Source organism: Ascaphus truei, chromosome 9 (assembly GCF_040206685.1).
Source record: "Ascaphus truei isolate aAscTru1 chromosome 9, aAscTru1.hap1, whole genome shotgun sequence".
Classification (NCBI taxonomy): Eukaryota; Metazoa; Chordata; class Amphibia; order Anura; family Ascaphidae; genus Ascaphus; species Ascaphus truei.
The window spans coordinates 62,992,567-63,018,398 of record NC_134491.1 but is presented as its reverse complement, the minus strand read 5'-3'; the positions used below and the strand labels follow the sequence as shown (position 1 = coordinate 63,018,398).

Genomic DNA, 25,832 nt, shown 5'->3' with positions numbered 1-25,832 from the left:
CAGGAGGTTTGCCATTTGAATTCAAAATTTACTGTGATCAATTTCTCAGTGGCCTTAGGTAAATTGATATTTAGTGCCTCTGATTTTGCCTGGTTAATTTTAAATCCCGATATTGTATTAAATTCCCCTAGTAATTGGAAGACGTTCGGCAGAGAGGTGAGGGGCTGTGATAGAGTGAGTATCACGTCATCAGCATACAGGGCCACCTTATGTGGCTGATCACTGATTTGGATACCTGTTATATTTGGGCTGAGACGGATGTGTGCCGCCAGGGGTTCAATACAAAGCGCAAAGAGGAGGGGTGACAGAGGACAGCCCTGTCTGGTGCCGCTCTTTATCTGGAATTCTTCCGAGGGGAAGCCCTGGTGTCTGACCTTCGCCGTCGGTCCCTGATACAGAGCGAGAATTGCCTCTATCATTCTCCTTCCCAGCCTGAACGCCCCAAGCGTCGCTCTCAGGTAGGGCCAGTCGATTCTGTCGAACGCTTTTTCAGCATTTAGACTAAGCACCATAGACGGGATATGTTTTTTCTGCGCCAGATCAATTAAATCAATAATCCGTCTGGTGTTATCAGCTGCTTGTCGACCACATATGAACCCTACTTGATCAGGATGGACCAACTTGGACAACACCTGGTTAAGGCGGTTAGCTAACAGTTTGGAAAAGATTTTTATATCCGAGTTTATTAACGAGATGGGCCTGTAGCTTTTACAGTCCGCTGGGTCTTTTCCTTGTTTGTGGATTACAGAGATAGACGCCTGGAGCATCGAGCTCGGGATGGGGGCACCATCCAGGAAGGAATTACAGAGTTTTAGTAAATGAGGAGCTAGTATTTTACGAAATTTCTTATAATAGACGTTGGAAAAACCATCTGGACCTGGGGCCTTGGCTGCTTTCAATGACTTCATTACCTCTAGAAGTTCCTCGCTAGTAAATTCTGCCTGCAGTGCGTCCCTCTCTTCTCTGGTCACTGTAGGCAGCTGTGCCTCAGTCAAGAACGTCTTAAGCCGTGCTTGTGTAGTTGGCGTGTGTGCCACCTTCGCCCCATCGTATAGGGTCTCATAATATTTTTTAAATTCATTGACTATTTTTTTAGGGTCAGAGGTCAGGTCCCCTTGTTTTGTTCGAATTGTATGAATTTGGGAGACCTGGTTTTTGTCTCTTAGCTTATTGGCAAGTAGGGTATCTGGCCTGTTTGCTTTTTCAAAATATTTCCGCTTAGTCCATGTCAGCTCTTTTTCAGCCCGGGAGGTCAACAAAATATTCAGTTTGGTTTTAGTGTCTAGCAACTCCTTAAGGGTCATTGCGTCTTTATTCTTTTTGTGCCGAGTTGAGAGGACTGCTAATTCTGCTTGTAAGTGATTGATTTTTTTGTCCTTCTCCCTCTTTCGCCTGCTTGCAATCCTCATGAGCTCTCCTCTTAGAGTCGCCTTATGGGCCTCCCATAAAATAGCCTGCGAAGTCACACTTCCTATATTCTCCTGAAAATATTCCCTGATCTTGTCCCCTACGTTTTGTGCAATTGCGGGGATCTTTAGTAAAACTTCATTGAGCTTCCAATTCGCTCCTGGTCTGTCCAGACTAAAATTAGTGCACCGTAGCTCAATCGGTGCATGATCTGACCACGAAATATCGTGGATGCCCATGTGGGAGATCTGTGAAACCATTCTACTTGATACAAACAGGTAGTCTATCCGACTGTATCTGTCATGGGGGTGGGAGTAGAATGTGAAACCTTTATCCTGGCGGTGCTGTTCTCGCCAAATATCTAGTAGGTTATTGGTGTGCAGCCCTCTATTCCACGTTTGTCTTATCTTAGAGCTATTTTTACCGCCCGGAGTGCATCTGTCCAGTATAGGATCTAGGGTTTGGTTGAAGTTGCCCCCCAGTATTACACAACCTTGCGCTACTCTCTGGAGTACAGCGAAAAATCTGTCTAAGAAAGCTTCCGTGCCTTCACTTGGAGCATAAACATTTGCCAGCGTGATTGGTTGACCTCTTATTTCACCGATTAAAATGAGAAATCGGCCGTTGTAGTCTTTTTTAATGGTCTTAATCGTCAGGGGCAAACGGTTATGCACCAGAATGGCTACCCCTCTTTTTTTTTTGGTGGCTGAGGCTGAGAACCAGTTCTTATACCTATGGTCGATAAATTTTGGTGAGTTAGTTTTAGAAAAATTAGTTTCCTGTAAGAGGATGATGTCAGGGTCCGTTTTTTATAGTCTGCTAAAGCTAGTCTGCGTTTCCCTGGATTATTAAAGCCCTTGACGTTATGTGATATGATAGTAATCCCTTTATTCATGTTTGCGGTTCCCAACCTTTACTCTTGCGGAAGCAGCCGTCTGAGCCTCTGGTGACAGTGATGTGGGTGTCGGGAGTCCCTGTGCATGATTCTTCTTGTCCGCAGTCTGGAGCCATGGCATAGGGGTACAGAGGGAAACACACTGGGGAAACATAAAAAAACACAGTTCAACAATCATTTCAACACATATAAAAAAGCAGATAAAAAAATCACATATATACAAACTCAAATTACAGAGATATTAGACAGACAGGAGGATGCCGAAAACCGGGACCGCAGAAACAATATCAGGGTGCGCGGCGTCCCAGAAACGATTACGGATGCAGAGGACTTTATAACCAGATGGCTGGAAACCATACGACCCGACATCCCTGCGGCAGAAAGAGTGATGGACCGCTGCCACAGAGCCCTCAGAAGCCGTCCGGCAGCAGCAGATCAACCGCGGGATATCATTGCAAGGTTGCACTATTTTAAAACCAGAGACGCGATCTTTAAATGTGCAAGAACGGAGGGAGCATGCCGGTTTGAGGGAATCGCTATCCAGCTGTTCCAAGATCTATCCCCGATCACCCTCACGAGACGACGAGCACAACACCCGGTTAACAAACTGCTGAGAGACCGGGCAGTGAGATACCGCTGGACCTTTCCGTTTGGCCTGATGGTGATATGGAACGGAAGGGCCATATCTATAAAAGATCCAGGAGAAAGTGAGGAATTCCTGCATAAACTGGGACTGAAGGAGGGCCAGACACAAAGCCCCAGGAGAGAGGCACGGGAGGATCCAGAATGGAGCACCGTGGGAGCGCCAAAATCCCCTGAGACCCGTTGAACCCCCTAGTTTCCTAAAACTAACTAAGTCCAGTTGACTACAATTGCAGTTTGAAAGTTGGAGCAAAGCTTCCCACACCAGTTTGCCAATTAAAGAACTTGCCAAAATGTCTGTCAGTGTCGCTGCCCTGCCGGTAACTAAGAGGTCTTCTCGGGTTGCCTGAAAAAGAAAATTCAAAACCCTACCTGAGGCTGCAAATGGCGATTCGAGATGAAACGCAAGACACCCAACATGTTGCCCCAGACTGCGGCTCACAGCATGGCTTCGTTGCGGAAGTGGAGGGCTTCCAGGCGCGGGAACAGGTGAGGAGACGTCCTTCTCCGCGGGCTAACTGAAGGAAAATGGCGACCGACGGAAACGCGTCACCGGAAGTGGACCAGACGCCATCTTGGAGGTGGCGGAAGAGAAGATAAGCCGGAAAGCATCACTGGCAAGCACCGGAAGAGCGCAACACTTGGTAGCAGACGGGCGCCCCCCGCTATCGAGGACTCAAGACGCTATCAGCACTAATGGCGGCATGAAGCGACAAACAAGGGCAGAGACACTACCCCGCAGCAGACGCAGAGAATAACGACTCTAACCGGGCAACGGAGGGGCGGAGGGAGAGGAGACCCAATTGATTCACCAACGCTTAGCAAGAGAGCAGAGAGGCGGGGGCATAGCATGAAGGGCTAGTCAGTCGTAGCCTACTATACACCACTAGCTAGCAATATGGAACCCAGAACAACAGAGGGTTGGAACGTACATAGGTACTGAGTCAGGCAGGAAAGTACAAGAGAGGATAGCAAACAGGGGCAAACAGTTATTTTATATAAGTTAGCAGTTACACTCCAATAGTTAATGTATTAAGCTGCACTTAAAGGTAGCACGCTAAGTTACATACAGTGGCCGTTTCACTATTTCATTGTTACATCGCTTAGGCAAAGGAGGAGGGGGGGAGCGCTGCCCCTCGCGAAGGCTTTGAGCACGAGTCTCCACATGGGCGTGGGAGAGAAGACCCACGAGAGGCCCATGGAAGTCCCATTTAGGCCAGCCAAGAAGGATGGGAGAGGGGGAAGGAGGGCCATCCCGAACTCCATCCAGGCTGCACGCCTGAGAAGGGCAGAGAAGGAGATTGGGCGAGCTAGTTCTCGCCCAATCCCCGGAATGTTGATATGTGTTGAAATTAGATTGTATTTTTGATTGTACTGTATTGTTTGCCCATTTAAAATAAAACATACAATAAATCAGCAGCATTAAGTAAATTAAACTGGCACTTACCCCTGCCAGGATGAAGGCTGTCCTCATCCTCGTGATCGTGCTTATCCTCCGTGGGCATCAACCGTAACATCACAATAAAAAACATTGACTGGCATGGTGGCCAACCCATACCCAGTGGGCATGAGCTACCACTATGCCAGGAAACATGCATCCTGCCAATCTTCAAAACAAGCCACTAATAAAAAACACATTCAATTTTAATCTTAAAAATTCCACCAAAACAATTGGCTGGCATGGTGGCACTCCCATGCCCTGTGGGCATGAGCTACCACTATGCCAGTCAACAGCATGCATCCTGAAAATCTTGAAAACAAGCCACTAATAAAACACAATCAATTTCCATCTTAAAAATGGCACAAAAAATGAATGGCATGGTGGCACACCCATGCCCAGTGGGTATGAGATGTCACTATGACATGCAATGGGGAGCCTGCAAAAAAATAAAAACATGCATAAAATAAAACCCACATTGTTTTTCCTGAAAAATAAAAAGGCCCCAAAAAACATTGAATGGTATGGTGGCACACCCAGGTACAGTGGGCATGAAATGTCCCTATGCCATGCAATGGGGAACTTGCAAAAAAATAAAAACATGCATTCAATTAAACCAACATTTTTTTTCCTGAAAAATAAAAAGGTCCAAAAAAATTGAATGGCATGGTGGCACACACATGCCCAGTGGGCATGAGATGCCACTATGCCATGCAATGGGGATCCTTAAAAAAAAACATGCATAAAATAAAACCAACCTTGCTTTTCCTGAAAAAATGACCAAAATACTCATTGAATTGCATGTGGCACACCCATGCCCAGTGGGCATGAGATTCCACTATGCCATGCAATGGGGAAACTAAAAAAAATACAACGTTAAAAAGACAAAATCCATATTTGTCTTACTTTTTGATGTCTTCACCCACCGAATCTGACTCCAACAGCAACAGCAGCTGCAGCTGCAGCAGCAACTCCAGGTCTGTGACGCAATGATCCTCAACAGCCTCAGTCCAGACAAGTAAATTCTTTAAGTCTTTTTTCTCGTTTCTTTTCTTCATCTGTACTGTAAATTGTAATCCATTTTGGGGTCTTCTGTACCTTTATCTGTACTTGTAATCCACTCGTGGTTCTTATTTATCTTCTTCTTCATCTGTTAATCCAATAGGGAGGTGTTTCTCCATCAGCTCCCTGGCATCAAATGAGACAACACAGGCTTTTATAAGCCGGTAACGTCACATTTGAGAGTGAATGTTTCCTACGCCTCTGATTGACTGGGATAACCATGTGCCCTTTTTTTGTTTCAAATTTTTATTAGGCATTAATACAGTACACATAGTTACAGAAATATTTTGGCCTAATACAAGGTTTTTTCATTTTGTTGATATTGTCAGGAGAAGTCTCAACGCTCGCCCGACCCTTCACCTTGGTCCACAGAGTTAGTGTGAGGGTAGAAACAGAAAGAGGGGGGGGGGGGGAGAGAGGGGGTGGGTGGGGGGGCCTCTATCCTCCTCAGTCTCCATTGATGGAATTCTCGATTCTGTCTCGTCTCCCCTATTGCCCCCTTGAGGTGTCCAAGGGTTAGTGTACCATTTGGGTCAGCCATGGCTCCCATATCTTGTAGAAAGATACCGTGGTCCTTTTCAGAAAGCATGATAGTTTCTCCATTTCCATCACCTCTTGTATCCTTTTTTTTACCGTTTGCTTAGATGGGGGAGATATCTTCTTCCAGGAGTCAGCCACCGCACATCTGGCCGCTGTGAGAATGAAGGAGACTAATTTTCCTGTTGGTCGATCAAGTGTCTCTAATGGCCTGGCCAGCAGGTAGATCAGCGGGTCAATGGGTATTATGAGGCCCGTGACCTCTTTTATTATATTTTGTATGGTTTCTCAGTATTTCTGAATTTCCGGACATGACCACCAGATTTGGGCTATGTCCCCCTTTTGACTGCAGCCTCTCCAGCATAAGTCGGAGGCAAGAGGGTAGGTTTGATTTATTCTGTAAGATACCAACGAAACAGTATTTTGTACATATTTTCTTTGATTGTGGTACATATGGAAGTTCCTGAGGCTGTTTCCAAAATACTTTCCCAATCCTCTCAGTCTATAACTATATTCAATTCTGCTGCACAATTAAGCATTTAATCGAGGATTGGGGCGTCTGTTGCCCTCTCCAGTTCTGCATAAATTTGTGTTATAAGACCTTTTTGGTGGGCTGTTTCCTTGCATAGCTGCTCGAAACCAGTGAGAGGGGGAAATTCCAAAGTTGGGGATAGAGTTTGAATAAAGTGTCGAATTTGTAGGTATTTGAAGACGTCCAGCCCTACCATTTCATATTTAGTTTGTAATCTTTGATAACTCAGGAACTGCCCTAAACTCAAGAAGTCGGCAACCGCCCTAATATTTTTTGCCTTAAATTGGTCGAATTGTCTGGGCTCACAGCCAGGTGGGAATTTAGGGTTTTTAAGAATTGGTGTAAATTGAGATTTAGACACCGTGAGCTTGAATTTGAGTTTGCATTTCATCCAAGTCTCCCATGTGTGTCTCATTGGACCTAATTTGAATTTACTATTCTGCATGTCTTCCCTGCTCAGGGACCAAAGGCAAGCCGGCAGCGAAGGCGTCCTGGCATATTGCGTTTCTATATCTAGCCAGCAATATTGGCCTGGGTTTGCATTCCAGACTACTACCAGTCGCAGCTGGGTGGCTTGGTAATATCTTGTGATATCTGGGACCCCAAGTCCTCCTCTCCCCTTTGAGGCCAGTAAAACTGCCCTGGCGATTCTGGGGTTTTTACCCTGCCAGATAAAATGGAAAATTAGTTTTAAATGTTCTTTAATTCTGAGCCAGGGATGTGGACCGGGAGAGTCTGGAAGTAGTATAGCAATCTGGGGAGTATATTCATTTTTACGAGATCATTCTCCCGATCCATGATATTTGGTATATTCCCCATTTATCTAGGTCCTGTCTGATTTTCCGAAATAAGGCCGGGTAATTATGTTGGTATAGAGATTGGTAGTTCCTCGATATCTTGACTCCCAAATATTTGATACAGGAGGAGATCCATCAGTAGTTAAAATTTAGTTTTAAGAATTTCACCTCTGGCTCTGGCAGGCTTAAATTCAGTGCTTTGGATTTGTCACTATTGATAACCATGTGCCCTTTTTAAAAAAAAAATTTGGAAATGGCATCATAAAAAGGGAGTGAAGCCAGCTAATCAGAATGGCTCAGCTTCCTTTCCCTTTAAGATGACGTCACAGAACCCAGAATGCCTCACAGAACCCAGAAGCTCGAGATTATTGAAGCTCGGCTAACACGGTATATATGTAGAGGTATCAGTACCGTGTTAGCCGAGCTTCAATAATCAAAAAATAAATATATGATACCGTTCTGTGGCTAACGAAATGCTTTTATCTGTGCTGGTCCTTCCCCCGGTGTGGATGTGTTATATGCTGGAGGTGTCAAAAGGTTCCTGAAAGCAAGTGATGAAAGAGTGTGTATGTGTTTTTATTCACACTGATACACATACACACTCTTTAATCACTTGCTTTCAGGAACCTTTTTACACCTCCAGCCATATACTGTAACACATCCACACCAGGGAAGGACCAGCACAGATAACATTCCAATAGACACTGTTTATAGTGTAGCTTTTGCTTGCTTCATTCATTGTAACATCACCGGAAGAAGAGATCAGTGTATCTCGAAAGCTCGCACAAATAAAAGCATTTCGTTAGCCACAGAACGGTATCATCTATTTATTTTTTGATTATATATATATATATATATATATATATATATATATATATAATCAAAAAATAAATAGATATATATATATAATCAAAAAATAAATAGATGATACCGTTCTGTGGCTAACGAAATGCTTTTATTTGTGCGAGCTTTCGAGATACACTGATCTCTTCTTCCGGCGATGTTACAATGAATGAAGCAAGGATAACTTAAAAACAGTGTCTCTTGGAATGTTATCTGTGCTTGTCCTTCCCCCGGTGTGGATGTGTTTTATGGCTAGAGGTGTCAAAGGGTAACTGAAAGCAAGTGAAGAAAGAGTGTGTATGTGTATCAGTGTGAATAAAAATGAATGGAGAGCCCACAGTATAAACAGTGCTCTACACAAGTATGTGTATCAGTGTGAATAAAAATGAATGGAGAGCCCACAGTATAAACAGTGCTCTACACAAGGATTGTGTGGAGTGAGAGGGATATAAATGGTGTGGGTGTGGAAATGTGAGAGTTTGTAGCACAACTAAAAGTGTGTGTGGATACTATGTGGTCCCTATTGGTGTATATGGATGGAAAAATAAGGAGTATTAGTATGTGTGAGAGACAGCTGTGTGTGCATACATATAGCACAGTATGTACAGACATGGCCTTTAGCGCTCATGGGAAGAGAGTTCGCTAGTGTCAGTAATGACTCATAAAATTTCGATCTCTGTTTAGGCCACTGCTAAGTGTCCCGAACAGTTGCATAAATTTGTATTCATGCAACCGTCTCTCTTTCGGGGTCTTAAGATTACCTTTGAGTATGGCAACCCTCAGATCGTTCATCTTATGGCCAGAGTCAGAGAAATGTTCGCCAACAGGACTGTCTCTTGTTCCGCGTGTGATGCTGTGGCGATGCAGGTTCATTCTCTTGTTTAGCCCCTGTCCTGTCTCACCTATGTAGTAGCAGCCCCCTGGGCATTTCATGCCCTTATTTTTCCATCCATATACACCAATAGGGACCACATAGTATCCACACACACTTTTAGTGTAGGTTTCTATTGTTATTGTTAAGGTTTAATTTAAATTGTTCTAAATAACAGGACATCCCTCTCCATATGAATATGACGGCGCTACATAGATGACGTTACAATAGTTCACCATTACAATAACGCTTATGTCCTAGTCACTTTTGGTGAGTAGGTTTCCAATTTTACACCAAAGAGGAGCAAAACTCAAGTCATCTGGTTCTAAGCACAGATAGTACTTTTTAGAGTAATTCATTGCATTTTTTAGTGTATTCATTTTATTGTATTTTTACATGTATTAAACTTTGCTTCCTTATATATCCTAGTTGTCCCTGGGTAATGCACTATTGTTGTGTGTATGCTTGTTTTTTCTCTTTTTTCTGAGGGAATCTGTCCAGAAAGGAACTTTTGTCTACAACTACATCCAAACCATTCCTCAGCGCCATAGGAGGTGACTTTCCCCCACATTGCATATCCTTGATGTCTGAGTAGAAATTCTGGGCATATATGTTTAGACAAGCAATTGCAAGCGTTTATGAAAGGTCTAACAATGGCTCTATTACCCATTAACTCTTCCACTCCACTACAGGGATTTTATATTATGTTATTATATTTTTCACTGTATATAGTTATTATCACTTTGTCACCATATTATTGGATGTAATAAAATTGTATTATATTATTTTATTTTAACTACTGATCCTGATGTCTAACTGACAGCCTTTGCAGATAAACTATCTGCCGGACCATTGTTATCCTGTATATCTTTGTCATTACATTGAGCATAGTGGCCTATTATAAGTGGCATGACTACTGAACAACTGAAGTTTAAAAGGAAGGAACTCTTACCCTAGTGGATCTTATCCTTCTTCTCTCCTCAGGTAAAAAACATCTCTAAATCCTCATTGAAGCATTTGCTGTGTGTATTATATAGTATACTAGCTGAGAGACCCGGCGTTGCCCGGGATGTAAATGCGTAATAGGTAGTATTATTTATAAATCGTGGAACAATAGGTGACTGTTTGTTGTAAAGGTTGGATAATAATATTGAAAAGAAAGATGGAAGAAAATGTAATACGATGTTGTATAAAAATGGTTTATTGTAACCACACCACAGTACAATGTATATTTTGGTGCCATAAGTGATGTAAAAATCTGAGTCGTGTGTCCTGCTAGGGTGTGAGGCGGCGGGTGGCGCGTGGGTTGTGAGTGCTGTCTGCGAGTGGGTGTCCTGCTAGGGTGTGAGGCGGCGGGTGGTGCGTGGGTTGTGAGTGCTGTCTGTGAGTGGGGGTCCTGCTAGGGTGTGAGGCGGCGGGTGGTGCGTGGGTTGTGAGTGCTGTCTGTGAGTGGGGGTCCTGCAAGGGTGTGAGGCGGCGGCTGGCGCGTGGGTTGTGAGTGCTGTCTGTGAGTGGGGGTCCTGCTAGGGTGTGAGGCGGTGGGTCAGTGATGTCGGTGCGTAGGGGCGGGAGGCAGCAGGTGTGTGTGGCGGCAGGTATGTGTCGAGTGTGGCGGGGTGTCTGTTGAGTGCGTGCAGCGGCTGTGAGCGGTGGGTGAAAGGCAGAGGCGGCCGGAGTAAGGGCGGGTGAAAGGCAGAGGCGGGGATTGGGAGGCGGTAAGGCGGGGCATGAAGGCGAAGGGCGGTGGGAAGGGGAGGAGGGGGTTGTGGAGGGGGCAAGGGGTGGAGGAGGGGGGCAAGGGGTGGAGGAGGGGGGCAAGGGGTGGAGGAGGGGGGAAGGGTTAGAGGAGGGGGGGGAAGGGTTAGAGGAGGGGGGGGAAGGGTTTGAGGAGGAGGGGGGGGGAAGGGTTAGAGGAGGGGGGGGAAGGGTTAGAGGAGGGGGGAAGGGTTAGAGGAGGGGGGGGAGGGTTAGAGGAGGGGGGGAAGGGTTAGAGGAGGGGGGGGAGGGTTAGAGGAGGGGGTGGAAGTGTGAGAGGGGGTGGGAGGGGAAAGGGGAAAAAGAGGTGGAGGGGGGGGAAGAGGAGCGGAGGCGGGGTGGAAAGGCGAGCGGAGGGGGGGAAGAGGGGGGTGGAGGGGGGGGGAAGAGGGGGGGTGGAGGGGGGGGGGTGGAGGGGGGGGAAGAGGGGGGTGGAGGGGGGGGGTGGAGGGGGGGGAAGAGGGGGGTGGAGGGGGGGGAAGAGGGGGGTGGAGGGGGGGGAGATAAATGGGGAGGTGAAGGGGGGTGGAAGGGAGAAGTGGAGTGATGGGAGGTGAAAGGGAATGAGAGGGGAGGTGAGGGATGGGTGAGGGGTGGGTGAGGGGAGGTGAAGGCCGCTCACTCACCCGTCCGGCAGGTCCCACGTGGATCTGAGGGGGGAGGCAGCGTGTTGTGGCCGCTCCCCCGCTGTGTCCCGGGCGCTCGCTCGCTCCCCCGCTGACTGTAGCGGCGCCGGGGGGGGGGGGGTATCGGGGAGACACTGACACTGGAGGGGAGGTGAAGGGGGGTGGAAGGGAGGTGAAGGCCGCTCACTCACCCATCCGGCAGGTCCCACGTGGATCTGAGGCGGGAGGCAGCGTGTTGTGGCCGCTCCCCCGCTGTGTCCCGGGCGCCGCCATCTTGGGCACTCGGCGCCGCGAGGCAGCCTGCCTGGCCACTGGCTGTTCCCCCGCCGGGGAGGGGGGGGGCATGTATATGTGTGGGGGGGAGAGGTGGGAGATATAGAAGGGGGGGTCTCGCACGGCCGCTGACACTGGGTGGGGGGGGGGGGCGCTGAAGGGGTAATAATAGTGTGTGTGTCCCGCTGACTGTAGCGGCGCCGGGGGAGGGGGGGGGTCGGGGTGAAAGCGCGGGAGACACGGGGAGAGGAGGAGGTGCGCGCGGGTGCTGCTAACACTGTGAGTCCCGCTAATGTATGTAACAGTGTGTGTGTGTGTCATTGTGTGTGTGTGTGTGTCTGTCACTGTGTGTGTGTGTCCCTGTGTGTGTCCCCCTGTGTGTGTGTGTGTGTGTGTGTGTATGTGTGTGTGTGTGTGTGTATGTGTGTGTGTGTCCCTGTGTGTGTGTGTCCCTGTGTGTGTGTCCCTGTGTGTGTGTCCCTGTGTGTGTGTGTCCCTGTGTGTGTGTGTGTCCCTGTGTGTGTGTGTCCCTGTGTGTGTGTGTCCCTGTGTGTGTGTGTGTGTCCCTGTGTGTGTGTGTCCCTGTGTGTGTGTGTGCCTGTGTGTGTGTGTGTGTCCCTGTGTGTGTGTGTCCCTGTGTGTGTGTGTCCCTGTGTGTGTGTGTCCCTGTGTGTGTGTGTCCCTGTGTGTGTGTGTCCCTGTGTGTGTGTGTGTCCCTGTGTGTGTGTCCCTGTGTGTGTGTCCCTGTGTGTCCTTTGGCCCGTCACTCCGCCTCAGGCCAATGAGAGGTGTGCGGGGGTGGCCCAAGGGACCAATGAGATTTCCCCTAGGGACACCGGACATCCAGGCAGGCATGCATGCATGCAGGCAGGCAGGCAAACATACAGTGCTTTCACTAATATAGTATAAGATGCAAGTGATCCAATGCTAGGTAAAAACCATCTCTAAATCCTCATTGAAGCCTTTGCTGTGTGTATTATATAGTATATGCAAGTGATCCAATGCTACGTAAACACCATATCTAAATCCTCATTGAAACCTTTGCTGTGTGTATTATATAGTATATGCAAGGGATCCAATGCTACGTAAAAACCATCTCTAAATCCTCATTGAAACCTTTGCTGTGTGTATTATATAGTATATGCAAGTGATCCAATGCTACGTAAAAACCATATATAAATCCTCATTGAAACCTTTGCTGTGTGTATTATATAGTATATGCAAGGGATCCAATGCTACGTAAAAACCATCTCTAAATCCTCATTGAAACCTTTGCTGTGTGTATTATATAGTATATACAAGTGATCCAATGCTAGGTAAAAACCATCTCTAAATCCTCATTGAAGCCTTTGCTGTGTGTATTATATAGTATATGCAAGGGATCCAATGCTACGTAAAAACCATCTCTAAATCCTCATTGAAACCTTTGCTGTGTGTATTATATAGTATATGCAAGTGATCCAATGCTAGGTAAAAACCATCTCTAAATCCTCATTGAAGCCTTTGCTGTGTGTATTATATAGTATATGCAAGTGATCCAATGCTAGGTAAAACCCATCTCTAAATCCTCATTGAAGCCTTTGCTGTGTGTATTATATAGTATATGCAAGTGATCCAATGCTAGGTAAAAACCATATTTGAATGCTGTTTTCTGTCTACCCCTAATCAAATTAAGTGTTGCCAACTAGGCAGGGAACACCCTGTGTAGAAAACCATTTGTTTTAATGTGCCTCAGATGTGCTAATTAAGCAGACAGAACCACACTGTCAGGTGACTTTTTAGGCCTACATAAACCCAGTCAGAACAGCTAGTCTGCCTTCAGCCCATATCCAAGTGGCCCATTATAAGTGGCATGACTACTGACCAACTGAAGTTTAAAAGGAAGTTCAAAAGAAGTGAGGAAGAAGTGGACACCCCAACAGGCCCTGATTCCTGCATTTAAACTACGCTGGAAAGGAGAATATCATCTATACCAGACTGTATCATTACTGCTGTGATGCTCCCTTCACCATTTATATTTGCTATGACTTCACTTCTTCTCAAATTATGCACTTCTTTTTACCAGCCTCAGTATGTATCTAACTCTATTCATATATCTCCATCTCTCCTTCCTTCCCCAATTCTCAGTTCACATGAACTCCTTTCTTACCTGCGTCCTCTGACACCACACAGCTATATCCCCTGCACTAAAAAACACCCCTACAAATCATCCTCACACATCCTCTTTCTTTCCATGCTTCTCCTCCTTGCTTCTGGGGATATCTCTCCCAATCCTGGTCCCTGCCTTATTCATACATGTACTCGTCCCCGCCTGCCAACTGCAACCTCTACTCCTTCTGGTGTCAACCCCTCCAACCTCATACCCATCCCCTGCCACCCTCCCTCCTCTCTCCCTTTCTCCTGTGCTCTTTTGAATGCTCGCTCCCTTTCTAACAAGTTCCTCTCTGTACATGACTTCTTTCTCTCTCACTCCCTGCTTCTCTTTCCTATAACTGAGACCTAGCTCACTCAGTCTGACTCTGCATTGGAAGCTGCTCTCTCCTATGGTGGCCTTTCCTTCTCCCACACGCTGCGCCCTGATGGCAGGGGTGGAGGCGTGGGGCTCCTGCTTTCCTCTATCTGTCGTTACCGTACCTTTCCTATTCCTCCCTCTGTTGCTTTTCCCTTCTTTGAGGCTCACACTGTCCAGATTTTCTCTCCTCTCCCTGTTCATGTGGCGGTCATCTATCGCCCACCTACCTCTACTCATCCCCCTTCTGCCTTTCTCTCTCACTTTGACTCCTGGCTCTCTTTCTTCCTCTCCTCAGACTCCCCTGTTCTTCTCCTTGGGGACTTCAATTGACACATTGATGACCCCTCTCTCCCTTGGGCTTCCCGCTTTCTTTCTCTAACCTCTTCTTTTGGCCTTCAACAGTGGACTGCAGCCAGCACCCACAAGGATGGCCACTACTTAGACCTGGTTTTCACTAAGAACTTCTCTCTCTCCGATTTCTCCATTTCCCTTTTCCTCTCTCTGACCATCATCTCATCTCATTCTCTCTATCTCGCTTCTCCCCTTTTCCACCTCCATCTACACCCAGATTCTGCAGAAACCTGCGCTCTATTCACTTACCTGACTTTGAGTCCACTTTACGCTCCACCCTATGCTCTCTCAGCTCTGCTACAGACCCCGACAACCTGGTCAGGAACTACAACTCTGTCTTGTCCTCCTCTCTTGATCTACATGCCCCACATTCTCTCTGCCGCACTCACCCTTCTAACCCTAGACCCTGGCTAAATTCCCACACACGCATGCTGCGTTCCTCCACTCGTTCTTCTGAACGCCTCTGGAGGAAGTCTCACACTCTCGCAGACTTCCTTCACTACAAATTTATGCTATCCTGTTTCAACTCTGCACTCTCGCAAGCTAAACAAGCCTACTTTTCTGCACGAATCAACATGCATAAGTCTAACCCACGCCGACTGTTCTCTGTCTTTGATACTCTACTCAAACCACCCTCAGCTTCCTCTCCTTCCTCCATCTCCGCTCAGGACTTTGCTGACTATATTAAGGAAAAGGTGGAATCCATACGTCAGACATCCCCTCTGTTTCTTCTTCCCATCCTACACCTCTTCCTAACTCTCCTCCTGCCTTCCTTGACTCTTTTTCCACTGTCTCAGAGGAGGATGTGTCGCTGTTGATCGCCTCTTCTCCCTCTACCACTTGCCCTCTTGACCCCATTCCCTCACATCTCCTAAAACCTCTTGCTCCTACTATAATCCCTACGCTCACACACATTTTTAACTCCTCCCTCTGCTCTGGAACCTTTCCATCCTCCTTCAAACATGCAACAGTCATACCATTTCAAAAACAGCAAGCTTGACCTTACCTGTCTTTCTAACTATCGACCTGTCTCCCTCCTGCCTTTTGCCTCTAAACTCCTTGAATGTCTTGTATTCTCTCGCTTGCTCCATTTTCTCAACACCTATTCTCTCCAAGACCCTCTACAATCTGGCTTCCGCACTGCTCACTCCATGGAAACAGCCCTCACTAAAATAACTAACGACCTCCATGCTGCCAAAGACATAGGTCATTACACTCTGCTCATATTACTCGACTTCTCTGCAGCATTTGATACTGTGGATCACCCTATTCTCCTTCACATTCTCCATACTCTTGGTATTCGGAACAAAGCTCTATCCTGGATCTCATCCTACCTCTCCCATCGTACTTTCAGTGTCTCTTCTACTAACACCTCCTCCTCCTCCTCTATTGATCTCTCTGTGGGGGTACCCCAGGGCTCTGTCCTGGGACCTCTTCTCTTTTCTCTGTACACACTCTCTCTAGGTGACCTAATAACATCTTTTGGGTTTAAATATCACCTCTATGCTGACGACACACAAATATACTTTTCAACACCCGACCTTACACCTGCTATACAGACCAAAGTTTCTGAATGTCTCTCTGCTATATCATCCTGGATGGCCCTCCGTCGCCTTAAACTCAACATGGCTAAAACAGAGCTCCTCATACTTCCTCCCAAACCTGGCCCTACTACCTCCTTCCAGACTACTGTTGGAACTACGATGATTCACCCAGTAACCCAAGCACGCTGCCTAGGGGTCACACTCGACTCCTCTCTCACATTCGCCCCTCACATTCAAAACATTTCTAAAACTTGTCGTTTTTCCTCCGCAATATAACAAAGATACGTCCTTTCCTCTGTTGCTCGACTGCTAAAACTCTGACTCAGGCCCTCATTCTCTCCCGTCTTGATTACTGTAACCTCCTGCTGTCCGGCCTTCCTGCCTCTCACCTGTCTCCCCTACAATCTATCCTAAATGCTGCTGCCAGAATCACTCTACTCTTTCCTAGATCTGTCTCAGCATCTCCCCTCCTGAAATCCCTCTCCTGGCTTCCAATCAAATCCCGCATCTCACACTCCATTCTTCTCCTCACTTTTAAAGCTTTACACTCTTCTGCCCCTCCTTACATCTCAGCCCTAATTTCTCGCTATGCACCATCCCGACTCTTGCGTTCTGCTCAAGGATGTCTTCTCTCTACCCCCTTTGTATCTAAAGCCCTCTCCCGCCTTTAACCTTTTTCACTGACTGCCCCACACCTCTGGAATGCCCTTCCCCTCAGTACCCGACTAGCACCCTCTCTATCCACCTTTAAGACCCACCTTAAAACACACTTGCTTAAAGAAGCATACAAATAGCACTGTGGATATTCGGAACACATGATACATAAAGCTTGGCCCCCTGCAGATGCACTTACCAGAACTCCCTCCTACTGTCTCTGTACGTTCTCCCTACCTACCAATTAGATTGTAAGCTCCTCGGGGCAGGGACTCCTCTTCCTTAATGTTATGTTTATGTCTGAAGCACTTATTCCCCTGATCTGTTATTTATATTATCTGCTATTTATTTGATTACCACATGTATTACTACTGTGAAGCGCTATGTACATTAATGGCGCAATATAAATAAAGACATACAATACAATACAATACAATACATTGAGTGCAACTATTTGGAGGATCTTTTTGGTCCTACTTGGATCAGTACTGTGTATAACATGTGTGTAGGTCAAGAGCAAGGGGTGGTTTCTTTAGATTCCTCCTCTGACTGTGTTTGCCAATCATCTATATCCTTCATGTTACCTGCGATCTTCAACAGGTAGGTTTTACCCATAAATAGACAAAAAGGTACATAGTGTGGTACAATTTAAAACATTTATTCAGTGCAGAGACTAACGTTACACTTACAGTGTCTCAAGTGTCGTTGCACAGTAAAAAAATGCCATCCGCAGCTTGAGTCCTCAGAGCATGGCGTCTAGCAGCTGGGGTCGGCGTTTCACTCCTCTGCTGATTTTGCAGCCGCAACACAACATGACACCCCCCCGATGAGGCCACTGCTATTGCCGTTGGTTCCACCTCACGCTAACGAACGGTGATGGTTCCACCCTACGCATTTAGTGATAGGCTATGTCACTTCCTCATGGGTAATTGGAACCCTATTGTCTGTGGGGGCTTTTTAAATCCTACAATGTTCTTTAACCCATTGCACACCTCTAATTGACAGATGGAAAAGGGGGATGGAAACAGCTGAAGAGTAACAACTGTATCAAACACAAAAAAACAGGCATATTGTATCAATAAATACCAAACTTAGTTAAGTTATTGTGGGTAAAAAAAGTTTCAAAAACCCTCCACAGTAAAGCATATAGCAAATATATATAAATCAGACCAAGGAATGTAAGAAAGAGCAACATTTTCAACATTAGCAATTATCCGTTGACAAAGGTTGAGAGTGGTGTTCTTTCCTAAGGGCTTAATTTGACACCAACACATGGACCTAATATGTTCAAACTTTATATAGCTATACATAGATTCGTAAGGAGACTCACGTTGAAAAAGTATTTCCTGAAAGATGCCACAAGTAGAACAGTTATAAATTAGAGTGTGGGGACTAATATAAGTGAAAAAGTTCCTCTGACCCCTTTTAAGAACCCCTCAACATTCTACCCAAAAGTAATTTGTGGCAAATTTGTTGACACATTTACTGAGATGGTGATTGGAGACTTAGAAACAGCAAGCAGTGAGCTCAAATATAACAAACATAATTTAATTAGAGTAGAGAAGGAAGCAATTAATGGTCCGAGAAGAACAAATGTAGTGGTGGATAGTGGTGATGGATACAGGATATTATAGGAATGAATCACAGAGAATTTTAAGCTTGATTGTTTGCCTGCACAATTAACCCCCCTGTACACTTTATTTACTGCAGCCTGTCCCAACACTTGACTTCACACAAGTCCCCTCCATGTCCCTGTGCAAACACTGAACAGACCCTACTGTAGCATTACAAATGCAGCAAAACATTTTGGAAAGGAAAAGGCATACCTCTGCTATTTACTCTGCACATACTCACTTGGCTCAGAACATTCTATTACTTCCCAGTAAACCATTGAATAAGTAAAATAAATAAATCATCACAGCTATTTGCTGATGCAAATCACATGAATGCGGCTTCCTGAATTTTCCTGGTGATTCCAGGGTATTAGTCTCCTTCTATGTAAAATGTTTGCTATCTGTTGTAATTTGGGGTTCGTAGAGATCATAACTATAGGACTCAGAGCAGAGTAAGAGCAAGATAGCACTATTCTGGCATCATTCATGCCAGGACTTGCATTAGACAGGGTCAGGGTGTAGATCCACATGCAGTTATCCAACCCAAATAACAGTGCGTACATAACAACCAACAAGATGACAGCTCTAGAAGCCTTGTACTCAACTGATTTTCCTTGGTCTCTATCCGAACTTCGTATGCCTTTTATGGATTTCTCGTGACGGATCAACACATACACAATGTAAGTACTCGCCAGAGTCATGAGCCCCACACAAAAAAAGTCTCTGGCTGCAAATAATGCGCCATTAACAATATAATTGATGTAGGTCAAAAAGTCTGTATCGCAGTAGACCAAATGCAACGTATATGATGAAGTTGTGGAATTCTTTCTGGCATGGGAATACATGACGCTGGTCGGGTACAGCATGAGATTGATGCACATGATTGCTATAATAATTACCAACACATTCTTTGTTACCTTTTGCTTGAGATAAGCCCACTTCCCAGTGGTTGGAGCAATGAGGATACATTGGTGACAGCTAAGTAAACTGGTGATACAAATGGACATAGCCCTACTCATCCTATAGGTGAATATGACGAGTTTGCACATTGTATCGTCCAGTAAGTCTTCCAGTCCTGTGGCATTCAAGGACTGGGGGATGGCACGGGAAAGGACAACAAGAAAATTCACTGAAGCCAGGACCATCAGGATGATGTTGGTTGGCATGAGCTTCTTCTCCATTATCCTGATATAGGAAAATGTAAACAAAATGTAGGCATTGCCAGGAATCCCAATTACCACCAGAAAGATGAAGCAAATGGCTTTGAAAAGAAAATGAATCTCCATGACCCTTTTTTCCATTTCAGGCATCTGCAAGAACAATATTTAAAACCAGAGACAGAACATAAAACACAGACAGAGTCAGTGCACATCCAGTGAAATTCATACACAGTACAGTGCCTAAATATATATGAATAAATATCTATTAAATAAAATGGTCTTTTAGGGTAACATTTTTGGCCAAAATTGTTGTAAGCCCCTGAGCCACTGCACGTCAGACCACATTGCAGCTTGTTAGGTGTCCAGTATGTTTTACAATTCTTGTTCAGCTAGTCTTAGCTGATTGGAGGGTGGCAGCTTGTTAGGTGTCCAGTATGTTTTACAATTCTTGTTCAGCTAGTCTTAGCTGATTGGAGGGTGGCAGCTTGTTAGGTGTCCAGTATGTTTTACAATTCTTGTTCAGCTAGTCTTAGCTGATTGGAGGGTGGCAAGCTTGTTAGGTGTCCAGTATGACCTGCAAGAACAAACATGTTATACAATAACCTGCAGAAACACAACATGTCCTCCCAAAACAGCAGCAGCAGCACAAGTCTTGTATTTTTTTTTACTAAGTTGTGCTTCTATAGACTTATAATAAAACTTAAGGGTGTGTTTGCACATGACGTCTCCATGATTTGCAAACTGTCCCAGAATCACAAATACCAGAATGGGGCACATCCCAATACTAACAGCTTCCTTCAGATTTTTACTATAAGGTTGCACTGTGTAATTTCACATATACTGTAACCACTCCTTAAATCATTGACTGACACAAGCAGAGCAAGGTTGATGCAAAGCACTTTGATACATTGAGTTAAGATTGCATGAAACAAACTCTCAATGTCAACATCATAATGCTCATTTGTTACCATTAGACAAAGAAGCCCTAATGTTAATCAAGTATGACAAATTATTTAGTTCATTGCTACAGTATCTGTTTTTTCTCTGTCTGTTCTTCTCATAAGTACAGGTTATTTAGTTAAACCCTTTGGTCAAAACATTTCATGTCTGCAACCATGTCAAGGTAAACCCCTATCAGCAGGTCCTACACTATCAATTTTATACTGTCTTTTGTATTTCGTCCACTGCATAGAGAAGAGAAAATAAAACAACACCATAGCCAGCACCATGGAATGCGTGACAATTAAAAGTGCCTAAATGGTTAAAATTTACAGTGAAGTTAAAACTGGTTGAAAACCAGAAGTGACCTAATAATTATAGTGAGAAAAATAATCTACAAAATATTTTGCACTTGTGCGCTTTTGGTTTTCAACTAGTTTTAACTGCATTTTAAATTCTTACCTTTAAGCCCCCGCATACATGTCACGCACACAATGCTTTTGACTATAGTCTTGTTTTATTTCCTCTTCTCTCTTTGCAGTGGAAGAAATACAAAGATTGTATAAAATTGGCAGTGGGACCTTCTGATAGGGGTTTACCTTGATATGGTTGCAGGCTTGAAATGTTTAAGCCAAAGGATTTAACTAAATGACCCGTACTTTTTGGAACAACAAACAGAGAAAAAATAGCTGCTGTAGTAATGAACTAAATCATTTGTCATACAGGATGTAGCATTGGGGTTTCTTTGTCTATTGTTGTATACAGTGGATTAGGTCACTATCCCAGTAGCACTCCAATTAAAATAAACATTTATATATATATATATACACCAGAAGAATGACCTAGGTGCTCCTTTACAGCTTCGTCAGGTGCTGATGTATATATACACATATACTGTATATACAAAAGAAAAGAGCACACATGACCAATAGTATATGAAAATATAAACAATTTTAATAAAATAGATAATTGATGCCCCTAAGATGATAAACAAATATGAGATATAAATAAAAACATATACATAGACATATTAATGTGAAACAACAATGGTTATAAAACAAAAAGGCCTATCATAAGCTGCAACTTACAATAAGTAAGGTACTGACTGTATCAGGAGAGAATAAACAGGTGATACACGTACTGTAGCATAGTAGTCCCTTACTTATTGTGTGTCTGTGGTTCATTACCTTCCTTCTCATTGAGTTGCAGTTTATGATAGGCCTTTTTGTTAAGCATACATTAAACACCCCATCACCCAGAAGTGCATAATTACAAAAGCTTGCAAATTCATGCTATTCATTCATTCATTCAGGCTATGTCGGGCGCACTGAGAATATATATAATGATAATATACAGCAGGGGTGCACAAACTTCTTGAGCTGCAGCCCCCTTCCCGGGAACCGCAGCATTTGCCCCCCCCCTCTCCCAATGGCTCGGCGTCAAATGACATAGCGGGTCATGTGACGTCCCGTTTCAGCACTGAGATATGTGTTAAGGGGTTACGGTAAGGGGTTAAGGTTAGGGTTTTTTAGGTAAGGGGTTAAGGTGTTCAGATTAAGGGGTTAAGGTTTGGATTTTTAGGGTTAGAGGTTGAGGTTAGTAGTGTACGAGGTTAAGGTGTTTAGGGTAAAGTGTTACGGTGTGGGTTTTTAGGGTAAGGAGTTTTGGGTACACAACGCATTTTAGGGTAAGTGATTAGGGGATAAATTACCTGCAGTGGCAAACTGTCCTGGCGCAAGGTGTCCTGGTGGTGAAACACCCACACCTGAATGGTCACGGCTAAATGGTTTTGTTTATTTGCCCTACACATGCAGGAAAGTGCTCAGATGCTCAGAGATGACCCCCTGTACCAGCACTAAGTCATGCTCGTTTGTCAAGGTTCTATTCATTTCTGTTTCTATGCTCAATATGGAGGGGAAGTGGAACTCACACAGTGATACACTGGCAGCACAGAAGGAGGGTCGGTCCTGTTCTCTTTCCTTCCAGCCTTTTCCCCTTGTCCATCTCTTCCAATGTCATGTTGCCTTCTGACATTCCATGTTGACTACCTCTAATTTCTAAGAGTTATCTGGCCTGCACAGCGAAAGCTGCTAAAATTTGGAATAGTTTTACTCTTGCAGATTGAGATATCAGATGCAGAAGATAAGTTCAAGAAAAGATTGGATATCACTGTACAAGGGACATTTATACAGTAATATGCTGGGCTAGATAAAAAACGATCTAGGACATTTTGACACAGCGGTTTTGCTGCCACCATTCAGCTGACCCCGCTTCACTCCTGGGACATTTGAATGCCACAGGTAATGTGTCCTCTAACCCTTTAACCTTAGTGTCATAACTTTAACTCCTTACACTAAAAACCTTACCCTGTTAGCCCCTTACCTTAAAAACCTTAACACATTACCTTGAAAACATTACCCAGTTAACCTCTTACCCTAAAAATCTTAACTTTAGCTCCTTACCCTAAAAACCCTAACGTTATCTGCTTACCCTAAAATTCTTCCCCCGTTAAATCCTTATCCAAAAAACCCTAACCTTAACCCCTAATTCTAACACTAATCACCTACCTCAGGGCCAAATTAGCAAGCGGCTGAACTGCAGTGTCCAACTATTCCTCGGCGGTGGCAAAACAGCTACTGTATATCCATAAGTTCCATGCCAAGTTAAAACGTAGAGCTTTGATCCAGGGAAAAACCTGATCTTTATCTTCTTTGAGCAATAATTGTCAAATGTTGCACTGGAGCTTTTAGTGTGTTCTCTTCTGGATGATTATAAATGTATTTACATGAGTAGTTTACATGCTTAGAATTTAGCAAGGTTGGACTCGATGGACATGTCTCTATTACCCTAAACTACTATGTTACAATGTTTCAAATGCTATTAACTGCAAGATTTCCTGGCTTTGAATAATATACAGTAATATACATTCCTCTCTTATTCCTGTGTTATCTCACATTACATGTCCTCCTATTCTTAACTTAACATTGAAAGTCTTCCTAAAATTAATTGGATACCACTCAGCAGCACTATAGTTTGTTTTTAAGCATATAAAATGGTAAAGGTATAGGGTACCTTCTATATTGATGTTACCTCTTCAGTCAACCTACCCTGATCAATGCTGTATTGTTAAATAGTTATGGATTTATACCTGTATTTATAATCATGTTGTTATCTTAGTATACTACAGGGGATTCATTAAACCTGAGCAATTAATACAGCATCTGTACTGTAGCAAATTGTAGCATCTGTCTCTTTAGCCACAAGCTGTAAACATATATATGTCCTATGACATAAATTGTAATTCCAATAAAAAAGGTATCACCTAATACTGAAGAACTCATTTATTCTGCACTATATATATATATATATATATATAGACAAACAAAAGAAAAAAGCAGCGCCTCTAGAATTGTGTGGTTAATTAGTCTAGGGATTATGTGCTAGTGATTATTCAAATATATATATATATAAATAATAAGTGAATATCAAAAGATTAAGTCTAATACTGTGGTGGCACATAAATGTACTAGATGCCTGTGCACAATAACTGGGGATAACTATAAACAAACAAACATTAAACAATAAAAATGCATGTAAATACACAATTATAAATGAATAAAGTATGCATTGACATTACGTCATCACGAAGCGCTGGAGTGAACCGATCCACGCGCTGGTGCCATAGAGGCCTGCAAACAAGGAGCCACTTTCTATGACCCTTGGACAATTTCACACATCCACTGGCCCTGGACATCTGCTGGGACTGTGGCCCATCCTGTTCGAGATCGGGTACTCCCCCAGGACGGAGCGCAGCAACCGGATGGTGGTGATTATTATCACACAATGCTATTTTACCTGTACTTTTGTGAGTGCATTTTTTACCCCCCCTCCTCCCCTTTCCCTCATTAAATATACAGTTTCACACTATGGGGCGTGCGCTCTCTCCTCTTGCACACTGCATACACTCACAGCACACTGCATACACTCACAGCACACTGAACACTCTCACAGCACACTGCACAGACACACACTGACACACACACAAACACACAGTCTCACAAAGTCAAATACACACACACACACAGACACACTGTCTCTTTAAGGGAGCTTGCTCTCGCAAGACGGAAGCAGAAGCAGGAAGCAGAGACAGGGAGAAGAGCTGCCAGATGCCAGGTAAGTGCTGTGTGCTGTTGCCGCTGCCCCACCGGGTCTGGGAACACTGGGAGAGTTCTCAGCTTTCCCCCTTCTGCGGTCACAGTACCACCACAAAAAACAACAACAACAAAAAAACGGCGGCCATTTTTTCCCCGCGACCCCGTTTATAACGCGGTTGTTGCGGGTTGCCAAAGAGGACCACGCTATAACGGGGTTAAGCTGTATATATATACTTAGTTAAGTTATGGTGGGTAAAAAAAGTGACAAAAACCCTCCACAGCAAAGCATATAGCAAATGGAAATATTACTGTATGCTTATTTGCATGTCTTAGACAGGAGACAGGTCTGCAACCCCGCCTTTCACCATTATCACCCAGCACATAGCACTTCCACTGCAGCAAGGGATTCTGGGAAATGACATGCAAATGAGCACACAGGGCCACCTGTTGCTTCAAAACCATAAACATCATTCCCTATAGGCTTAAGCTTGCTGCATGGTCACAGTTTGAGCACAGCCAGGGCTAAGATGCATAGCCAGCAAACATCTTAACCTTGGCTGTACTCAAAGCTGTCCACAAGATTTACCCGCTGATTGTAAACATGTGATTTATTTTCTGAAGTGTGGTAGTGGAAAAACCTATATTGGTAGAACCATTAGACCATTAAAAATTCGGGTCTAACTGAGATCTTAAAAGAAAGGTGACATCTGATTCACAGTTTCTAGACACTTTCTGGGTTGTTTCGAAGGGTAAACTAGACTCCTTTTCATTTAGTGGTCTGGAATATATCCCCTTACCACCCAGAAAGGGCAATAGACAAAGCATTCTTAATAAAAGAGAAATTTATTGGATCTTTACACTCAATACATTATATCCTTCGGGCATCAATACCAACTGGGAATTGAAACATTTTCTTAATTAAGATCTATGGTTTTGCAATTGGAATGCTTATTGATATATTGTGTCATGGATATTTTATCTTATGGCATCTGGTATACAACTTTTGGTTGCTTTCGGATATATATATATAAGGAAGAAAGAGGAGAGAGCGCACGCCCCAAAGTGTGAAACTGTATATTTAATGAGTGAAAGGGGAGGAGAGGGTAAAAAATGCACTCACAAAAGTACAGATTAAAATAGCAATGAGTGATAATAATCAACACCATCCGGTTGCTGCGCTCCGTCCTGGGGGAAAACCCGATCTCAAACAGGATGGGCCACAGTCCC

General features: G+C 44.4%; 1 protein-coding gene across 1 annotated transcript; it reads right to left on the bottom strand.

The window, feature by feature from the left end:
* Positions 1 to 18,660: 18,660 nt before the first annotated feature.
* Positions 18,661 to 19,638, bottom strand: LOC142503277 (olfactory receptor class A-like protein 1). Its single transcript, XM_075615439.1, has one exon. The coding sequence runs from the start codon at positions 19,636 to 19,638 to the stop codon at positions 18,661 to 18,663; it is 978 nt and encodes a 325-aa protein (XP_075471554.1).
* Positions 19,639 to 25,832: the final 6,194 nt, after the last annotated feature.